This window comes from Balearica regulorum, chromosome 14, assembly GCF_011004875.1.
Source record: "Balearica regulorum gibbericeps isolate bBalReg1 chromosome 14, bBalReg1.pri, whole genome shotgun sequence".
NCBI lineage: Eukaryota > Metazoa > Chordata > Aves > Gruiformes > Gruidae > Balearica > Balearica regulorum.
The window spans coordinates 11,187,628-11,197,245 of record NC_046197.1 but is presented as its reverse complement, the minus strand read 5'-3'; the positions used below and the strand labels follow the sequence as shown (position 1 = coordinate 11,197,245).

At 50.8% G+C, this 9,618-nt stretch overlaps 1 protein-coding gene across 1 annotated transcript; it reads right to left on the bottom strand.

Annotated features, from left to right (window-relative positions):
* Positions 1-2,773: 2,773 nt before the first annotated feature.
* MSX2 (msh homeobox 2) lies at positions 2,774-9,032 on the bottom strand. Its single transcript, XM_075766477.1, has 2 exons — positions 8,527-9,032; positions 2,774-4,817 (listed from the first exon to the last, which is right to left on the bottom strand). The coding sequence occupies exons 1-2, from the start codon at positions 8,879-8,881 to the stop codon at positions 4,393-4,395; spliced, it is 780 nt and encodes a 259-aa protein (XP_075622592.1). The 5' UTR covers positions 8,882-9,032; the 3' UTR covers positions 2,774-4,392.
* Between the last annotated feature and the right edge of the window lie 586 nt (positions 9,033-9,618).

Below are 9,618 nucleotides of genomic sequence, written 5' to 3'. Positions count from 1 at the left end.
CTCCCGGGTGGCCGCCGCCTCCCCGCCGAGCTGGGTGCCCGCTGCCCGCGGCCCCGCGGCGAGGCTCCCGGCGGAGATCAAACCCGTGCGCTTTCGGGCACGCCGGCTCACAGACGCGCCGCAGCCAGGGAGTTTTCCTCCTTCCCCATAAAATGCAGGAATTCCGGGGTTTGACAAGGCAACGTGACAACATGAAATGCAGGCTCCGAGCGCCCGTGGCTTTAGGTAATGAACGCTTGGCCGTAGCGAGTCAGAAAGCCCATTCCTAACTGTTTATGTCAACAAATCCATACCTCGTGAATTAAGGTCCCGGGAGAGCCGGGCTGTGCCCGGCTGGCCTGAGCCGCCGTTCAGCAAGTCGGGATTTTAAGGATCGGGATAATTTATCGCGTTGTTTTTAATGTTTATTATTTATTGCTCTAATTATTTTTCACTTTCTATTGGAAATTTAAAATATATAGATGTACCTGGAACAGATGCCAACTCCTTTCAGTCTCACTCAACTTCTAATCATCGCATCTGCTTTGTGTCAGAAAATACTTTGGGAACAATTTAACTTTGCATTAAAATAACTAATTAAAGCCACACCTCCACAGCCTCTTGCGAAAGTGGAGGAGGAATTTCAGTAAGTAAGTGCATCGCTTTTAATGGTAGCTTTCTGATTTCCCTGCCTTGCTGTAATTTATTCAGTTACAGATCTGCCTGCGGGGCAGCTCCCATTAGGCCGATGATGAAGTCTCATGAGTAAAGCTTGACACCTCCCTCCTAATAAAATATAATACTCAATTAACTCGGCCTTTCTGTAGGCTTTAATTGGAACAAGTTAATAATGGGCGCAGGGTGAATTGTCATGCCATCCGCAAGCTCGGGGAAGGTGTCACGGATCCGTCCTGCCTTTCCCATAGCAGAGGTTGTAACCGAGATTTGGAAGCTTTTCCTTCAACACCCTTGTGTTCTGTAATAAATCTGTATCCATTTAAGGATCTATCATAACACACACAAAGCTCCTGCGCTCAAAGAATTTCCAGCAAAAAGATTTAGCTGTAATCCCTGACACAGCTGATTTATACAGAAGGTTAAAAAATACCGCTGGTTTATTTATAACCGGCCCAGCCCAGCTGAGAAAGCACTCGGGACAATTGGACGGGGAAGGGTAGGGGCTTCGCCCTGCCCTGGAGTTGGGGGGATAATACTTCAGAAAGAGGGGGCCCGAGAAAGAAGCGGTTGTCTCCGGTTTTTATGCGGTAGTAAATGCTAATTTGAAAAGTCGGCATGGAGATTAGATTCCCCCGGCTTTGTTCCCTACAGTTACGAAGCGGGAAGGTTAACAGGGTTGGGGGTTTTTTTTCCGGAGTCGGGAGGGGGGTGAGCAGGGCAGGACCCGCCATGCCCGGAGCTCCCCGAGCCGCTCACCTCGCAGCCCCCTCCTCACAGCCCAGGTCGGGAGGGGTTTTCACACACACACACACACACACACACACCCCCTCACACACCCCCCCGCCACGTTCCTTCTCGCATAGCCCAGGCCGGATCTGGCAGGGTGCTGAGCGCACGGAGACAGGCAGGGACCAGGCAGGGACGAGGTGGGCAGCGAGGCGGCGGCTGGCGATGGGGGGCGGGCGGGCGGCGCCCCCCTTGCCGTGCCCCCCTTGCCGTGCCCCCCCTTGCCGTGCCCCCCCTTGCTGTGCCCCACCTGCCGTGCCCCCCTTGCCGTGCCCCCCTTGCCGTGCCCCCCTTGCCGTGCCCCCCTTGCTGTGCCCCCCTTGCTATGCCCCACCTGCCGCGCCCCCCCCTTGCTGTGCCCCCCTTGCCGTGCCCCCCTTGCTGTGCCCGCCGCGAAGCGCTGCCCGGCGGCGTGTGCAGGGAGGGCGATCCGCCGTCAGGAGAGCTGCAAGGCTGGGAGGAGCGCTGGAGCGGGGCAAAGCCAGCTCTCCTCTGCGCATCCGAGAGCGTAGCCGAGTTAAATCGCCGGCCTGCTTCAACGGAGGCAAACACACTTTTTTCTCCAGCTGGGATCCCAGAATTCACTCCTGATCCGAATAAGCCTCCTACAACAAAATTTCCATTGGGCCAGCATGGGATGTTGGTGTGACACGGTAAACTACCCGGGACCTCCCGGGTACCCCTCTTATCTGAGCAAACTCGAGCCCCCCTCGCCAGAAAGGCCACTGGTCCAGCCTCTGCTCTCCGGGCAGCACACGAGCGCATCCCTTGAGGGAGGCTGCCCTGAAAACTATGGGACAAGCTGACAGCACATGGGAGCCCTGAAATGCAACTGTACTGAAGTATTGCAGGGTCCCTGCCAGGACGTACACGTACAAAATCACCCCCAACTACTGCGGGGGTCGAGACTAGTCTCCCACTAAACACAGATTTGAGGTCAATGGAAAGGCAAGTCGGAGTGAGAGTCCTGAGCAGAAGAGAAGGGCACATAAGCTAAGAAAAGTGATGGAATCATCACTAGAGAATGATGTTGTAAAGAACAGAGGCGCCTAAAAGCGGTTGTTAAAAACAAGGAAACCTCATAAAAGGTTTGGCTTTCGACTTTAAATTGTTGACTTGCAATTCACCTTCATGTGCTGCAAATTTGGCTTTAAATCAGATTCAGAAAGGGGAAATAATCATAAAGGCAACCCAAACATTCCTTTGAACTTGACCCAGCGGTGCAAAACACACACGGAGAGAGAAGTTACCTTTTAAAGAACTCCAAACACTCACAGACCCACACGTGATTAAACATGTTTTTTCTTTTTTAATTTAATTCGAAATAAGAGATAAGAAATAATAAATCTTCAATAAAATATATAAAATTGTACAAGGCATCCCTTTCAAAGGGACTTTCCTATAATGGAAGGTTGGGGGTGAGGGGAAGGGAGAGGAGAAGTTCATCTATAGTGGGTCCCAGGCAGCGACAGTGCCTGGGTCAAAACAAACCAAAACCAGCAAAACCTCGTGGCTTTTTTTAATTTTTCATTTTTCTGCTTTTCTTTTTTTTTTTTTTTTGTTTTGTTTCTTTCTTCCACAACAACATGCTAAGAAAATAAATCCAGGAGAAGCTCTGCTTTCAGTGCTCCGCAGCCTTTGGAGTAACTTTCTCACAAAGTTTAGCAAAAGTAATACACATAATACAATAATTATAAGGAGAAGCCTGGGGAAGATACTGCCAGCGCTCGGGGAGCTCCCACGGGGACAGATGGGTTACGCAGTCTCTTGGCACCCCATTGTCCCCCTAGTAGGGTTGCTTGTTTGTGACACCTGGATCTCTCTTAAGAAGGGCTTGAAGCATGAGTCACTTATACTGGCATCCTTAGCAAGGGAAGGAGAGAAAGACTCAGGGGGTTCTCCTATTTAATACAGGCTGTTGCAAATACTACTAAAAAACCCCAAACATCTCCCAGCTCAACAATCCTTTGCTCACCACCATGTGGAAACAACCCACGTCTTCTTTCCCCAGAAAGCTTCCTTCCTTCTCTGCTGGTTTTCAAACAGCACTGCAGAGCCAAGATTACCTGGCTGTAGCCAAAAATTTCTAAGCATGCCAATAGGAAGAGATAAAGACCAGACTGCTTAATAACCCTCCCTTGCATTTTACCTCCCCTCACAGTGCTTAACAAATGCTGAAGCTATTTATACAGAGAAAGGCGTTACAGGAGCCAATGGTGGATAAAGCTGCTGCTCTACATTTAGGGGCCCTGATGCTCATCTTGTCGCAAGATCTGTCCAGGTTTGGGATGCAAAAACTTTCCCTATCCCCAGAAATGCAGGAACTTGCTGGCTCTGAACTTCACTCAGACTGTACTGGGTCTAGTTTCTATTTACACGGTGTCTCTAGCTAAGGGCTCTGCTTTCTTTAAAAAAAAAAAAAAACAAAAAACAAAACAACCGAAAACAAAAAACCAAACAACAACATCTTGATTATACCTTTTTATTTCCCTCCCCCCTACCCCCATATTAAGTGGTGACACTTGAGAGTGTGGGTTTAGGGCATGCACCCCTCTTACTTTAAACACGTGTTGGGCCCCATCATGAAGGCGTCGGGAAATCTCTGCCTCCATAAGATGAGATTGCTTTTTCACCTGTTCCTTTTTATTCTAGTTTTACGTGCACTGTATAAAAACCCTACATTTGCTCAAATGTTTTTTTCTTTTTTGTTTGTTTTTACATATTTTTTTTTCAGGATCAGACTCTCAGTGCTCAGAGCACTCTCAGAAGACACCCAACCCGTAGCATACAGGATGCCTTGCTTTGCTAACGCAAACTCCCGTACACTCAGGATGGCAGATAGAAGCGTGCAGAAAGAATGGCCAGTACTGGTTGGGGTACTGCCTTCTTGGGGTTGGATATGATCCACCAGGAAGTCTGTCTCACTGTCGCTTTGTCTTTCTGATCTTCTTAGGATAAGTGGTACATGCTATATCCAACGGGAGTAGCATAGAGTCCAACGGGCGGGATAGGAAGCACAGGTCTGTGAAAAGGGTAGGATGTTCCATAGAGTGAGGCAGCCTGGATGGGAGAGTTGATGGGGAAAGGGAGGCTGAACCCCGACGGCAACATAGGCTTCGCTGCCATTTTGAGCTTCTCTAGCTCAGCCTCCTGCAGTCTCTTGGCCTTGGCCCTCCGATTCTGGAACCAGATTTTGACCTGGGTCTCTGTAAGGTTGAGGGAGCTGGAGAACTCGGCTCTCTCGGCGATGGACAGATACTGCTTCTGGCGGAACTTGCGCTCCAGAGCCAGCAGCTGGGAAGTGGTGAACGGGGTTCGGGGCTTCCTGTTCGTCTTGTGCTTCCTCAGGGTGCAGGCAGTGGGGCTCAGGTGTCCTGCAAGGAAGGGAAAGGCCGGTTATCACAAAAGCAGGGAGATCTGGGTGCTCTGGAGAGACGTGCTGCGGTTGAAGGCTGGGGCGGAAAATAGGGAGGTATCTGAAGGGACAGTCCCACCAGGTGATGCCCTCAAAACAGGGGATCCTTTTGCAAGTGGCTCTGGAAATCTCTTCCTGGCCAAAGTTATGTTCACAGGACGTCAGCAGATGTCCTGGGAAGTGAAATTTGTGCTCAGCGATTTCAAAAAGACACCTTGTAGGCAAACAGGGCACAAAGGATTCACAGATACACACACAGTAGATCGCTTTAGGAGTCTGCATAGGGGTCTAGAGCACACAAAACAGCTGCCTTGGTAGCTGCAGAACTGGGGGAGTAACTCCAACAAAGCACAAGACAAACATATACGCAAAAGCAGGAGATTCACAAAAGGACTGTGGTGCAAGAGACAAGCCCAGCCCACCCCCGCTCCAGGATTTCTCCACCAAGAGCAACAAGTCAACCCTATCTTTTTTTCTGACAGCTGAAGAAGTGGGTCTGATAATTTTTGTGGTTTTGATAACTGGGCATTTCTCCTGCTATTTCCTCTCCGCTTGAAATCAAGAGCAAGTTTTACCTCTGCTTAACAACTTCTTTTCAAGAAGTATTTTCTGGTTTTCAACAAGTATCAAAAAAAAAAAAAAAAAAAAAAAAGAAGAAGAAGAAAGAAGTGCACTTTTAATTCAACATTTAGCTTTTATGACATTTGCCAATTAAAAAAACCCACCCCACATAGCTGCCGCATCTGTAGCCAATACAAGTCAGGAAATCTACTACCCTTTGTGCTTGCCTTAGAACTCCAACCAGGTTAGGCACATGTGCCCGGGATGGCACATGGCTGACTTGTCTCTAGATTCATTTTGCATTTCACTAATAATTTTGCAATCTAAAGAATAATTAAAAAACGTGCGGTCGACTTGAAAAGCTTAGCGATTTGGCTGTGTGTCGGATCACTCCCAAGGTATACGACAAACCACTCTGACTCCCCAGCTTGACACAGAAAATGACACCCAGGCTGCTCTTAAGAGGCTGCTAAATTTTGTACATGCTGTAGTGGCTGGTTCAAACGCTTGTCAGGATTTGCACGTCGTATTTTCTGAACCCCTTTCACTTTCCTCTTTTATTTTTTTGAAATAAACTGGATCACGAAGCTGTTTAAGTGAATATTACGCAAGTAAAAATATCCCACGAGGAGAGTGTTCGAAAGTTCAGAAAGGGGAAGGAGAAAACAGCTACAGGAAAAAAAAAAAGTTCATTTTCTCTTCTTACTCCTTTTCTAGATAATGATCTCGAAAAATAAAGTCGTCTTAGAAAACAACCTGTCAAATACCGGTTTACGATCACACGGGGGCATTTTAATAATTAAGATGCTCACCGTGACATTTGGTTCACTCCTAAAACTAAACTGAATTAAAACTACACTAAATCGACACTAAATTCACCACCAATCACCCAGTTATTCCACTGTCTCCTTTTAAACGCAACCTATTTCTTCTCTCAAAGTGAAGCTCTCCAAGACCCAGCTAAAGGGGGCTCCTTCCAGGAGGGATGGGGTTTACATCCCATACATTACAAACAGGAGGACTGTCGCCCCGGGGATGGCTCCCCATCCCAGCTCCTTCCCCGGCTTTCGGGTTAGCCCGACCCGTCCCGACTTCTGCTACGCACGGGGGAAACCGCAAAAACGTGCTTTTAAATTAAATTCCCGATAAATATTTTCCCGGAATACACCCAAACGTTTACGGGCTCCTTCCCTCACCATCCCCCAAGTGACTGCCAAACTCTGATAAGAAGCAGGGACCGTCGCCACCGCAGACCCTGTAATTACGTTTATCCCGTGCCGGTCCTCAGGCACTCGCTGCAGTGATTTGTTTCGCTGTTTTTTTCTGTTTATCCTCCGTTTTCTGGCCAACATCGGACAAAAATAATCACTTGGATACGCTTCCCTCTACGTGTTGCTCAAAAATCTAACATTTACAGCTTTCCCCCCCCAGTTCGTCTCACCCGTGATATTAATAATAACAAATCGAGTAGCTACTTCTGATGTCAAACCCCTCCACGGACAGACGGGCTTCTCGCGGGAGAACCGGTCATCGCCCCTTGCTGCCACAGCGGCTGCGAGGGGGCCGAGAGCCGGCGAGGTGGGAAATCAGGAAAACGATCGGGCCCGAAGGACCTTCCCTTCCCTGATCATCATTTTCCGCCCCAAATCCCGCTGAAATCACCGGACCTGAACTCCCTAGATTTTGAAGTCCTTTACGAAGCTATTTTGTAGATCTCTACAAATCGCCGATTTTAAAAGAGAATAAGGGGGAATTTCGAAGAGGGGGGAAAAAAAAAAAAAAGTACCAGAAGAATATTAGGCCTTGTCCAAGTCTGGGGTTTAGGGCAGGATCACACGCTTCTTTTCACGGTTTTCCAGTATGCTTGAGGGTACGTGAAAATCGCAAACCGGAGCTGGGCAGGGAATGACATGGCTGCTTTCCTCCCGGGCCCTCTCCCAGCACGTCAGAAATCAAATTAATTCGGGGTTATCGCAAAGAAAAGGCGATAAAGGAAAGCCAAATCGAAATTACTGTCCCCCAAAACAGAGGAGCCGCAATAGCACTAAACTTCCTTCTTGCCATATTAGATCACAGGAGCGAATTCTTTGAGACTGTCCAGCTCAACAGTTCGCGTCTGTAAAGTCATTAACCTAAATAAAGCAGAGCATTTAATTTACATCAGGCAAGTCAGGGATGCGTGGAGGAGAGCGGATCAATCTGCTAATGCAGGTGCTCAGCCAAGGCTCTTGGCGATGGGAAGGCAGAGTCTAGCACCGCCGGGTTACATTTTTCACTTTTTCCTGAAGTTTTGGGGCTTTCTACTTTTAAAAGCAGATGAATTTTATTTTTTTTTAAAGGGATCTCACCGAAAGCGAAATGCAATTCGGCGCAGACACAGCAGCGCGGTTCGAACTGCAAAAGGCTTTAAAAAAGTGACCTGTCACCTCCGGACGGCGTGTCCCTAAGGCGGTGGGGAGGCGGTCGGGAGAGATGGCAGGGGCTGAAGAGGTCAGGCCCAGCTCGGGAAACTTTGACAGGCTGCATGCAACGAGGGAGCAACAAACACCGCGGCGGGAGTCAGCGCGCAGAAAGCGCGCAAGGCTGGAAGCGACAATTCCCGAGTTTAAGAGATTGCCTTGCAACGTTTGGTGCAAGGGAGAAGGCAACAGGGAGAATTTCCAGTTCCCGTTGCAACGGGATAACGTAAATGTACGAACTGGCAGCCGGTGAGCCGTGTGTCGGCAAGGGAGCTAGTCCGTGGTAGCTCCTGATCCATGTATGGTTTAAAAAGCGTTATATATTTATATACGCACACATTATCTTATATATAAATATATAACTGCATAAATATATATATAAATATAGCATATATGAACAAATATGTAACAAATACCACACACGCGTAGATGTAAACACATATATAAAGTATCATATATATGTATCTATCTACCGTGCTCCGGTGCATCTCTGCGCCCGGGGAGCAGCGCAGCTCGGAGCCCGGGGCCGGAGCGGTGCCGCCTGCCCTGGCTCCCCGTCCGCCGGCGGCTCCCGCGGCCGCCGCGCAGCCCCACGCAGCCCCACGCAGCTCCGCGCAGCCCCACGCAGCCGCTTCCCCGGCCACTCACTTGGCGGAGGGGAATATCTCCCGGCCTCTTGGATCCAGGACGTGCCGTCCTCCGAGTTCTCCGATTTGACCGAAGCGGTGTCGAAGGTTTTTGTAAGCGCCCCGGGGGGGCTGTGCGCGTCCCGGGAGCCGTGGCCCGGCAGCAGCAGGTTCCTGGAGGTGCCCACCGCCGCCCCGTCGGCGCTGCCCCCCGCCGCGGACAGCGGCAGCTCTTTGGGGGGTTTCTTGTCGGACATGAGGGCTTCCACGCTGAACGGCAAGCTGGACACCTTGACTTTGTGGTGCTCCTCGGCGCCGGCCGCCGGGCCCTCCTCGTCGGAGGAGAAAACCTCCTTCGCCTTGGAAGGAGAAGCCATCGCGGGTGCGGAGGGAGGCTGGAGCGGGGCCGCCCGGGGAGCTGCGCTGCGCCTCTGCCCGGCCCTGCGCGGGGACTGCGCGAGTGAGGCGCTGCGGTGCCGCCCCCCTTTTTCCCCCTCTGGGGGCTCCCCGGCTCTTTCCTCCTTTGGGAAGTGGAGTAAACGCCCCGCGGGCCAATCAGGGCCCGCGCTGGGGCCTGACGTCGCGGGGTGACTCATGCCATTGGCTCGGGGGCGGGAGGGTGGGTAGAAACTTTTTTTTCTTTTTTTTTTTTTTTTTTTTTTCGGGGCTTATTTTGTTTGGGGTGTTCCCCCTCCCCCCCCGTCCCCTCCGAAATGAATTAGGAGTTAATGACACGGGCAGCCAGCGGAGCTGTGCTCTTAGGGAGCCGTCCAGGGCTATAAGCATACCAAAGCAAGTAAAAAAAAAAAAAAAAAAAAAAAAGCCGCCGGGGTAATTAAGGCTGATGATTAGGCGAAGAGGAAACTTTAGAAGATCGCGGCTCTGCCTCCTCTCGCCGCCGGCCCGGCCCCCCCAGCCCCCCCCAAACCGCGCCGCCCCGTCGGCTACCGCCGCGCCCCTGCCCCGCCGGCCCCCCCGGACCGGGGTCTGCCCGGACCCCCGGCCGGGTCCCCTAGAAACGAGGTGCTTGTCCACGGGGTTTGGGGGGGGCGGGATGCTGGACTCTCGCTCAGCGAAACGCCCCCCGCGGAGAAACGAGCCGCTCGGTTTTCAT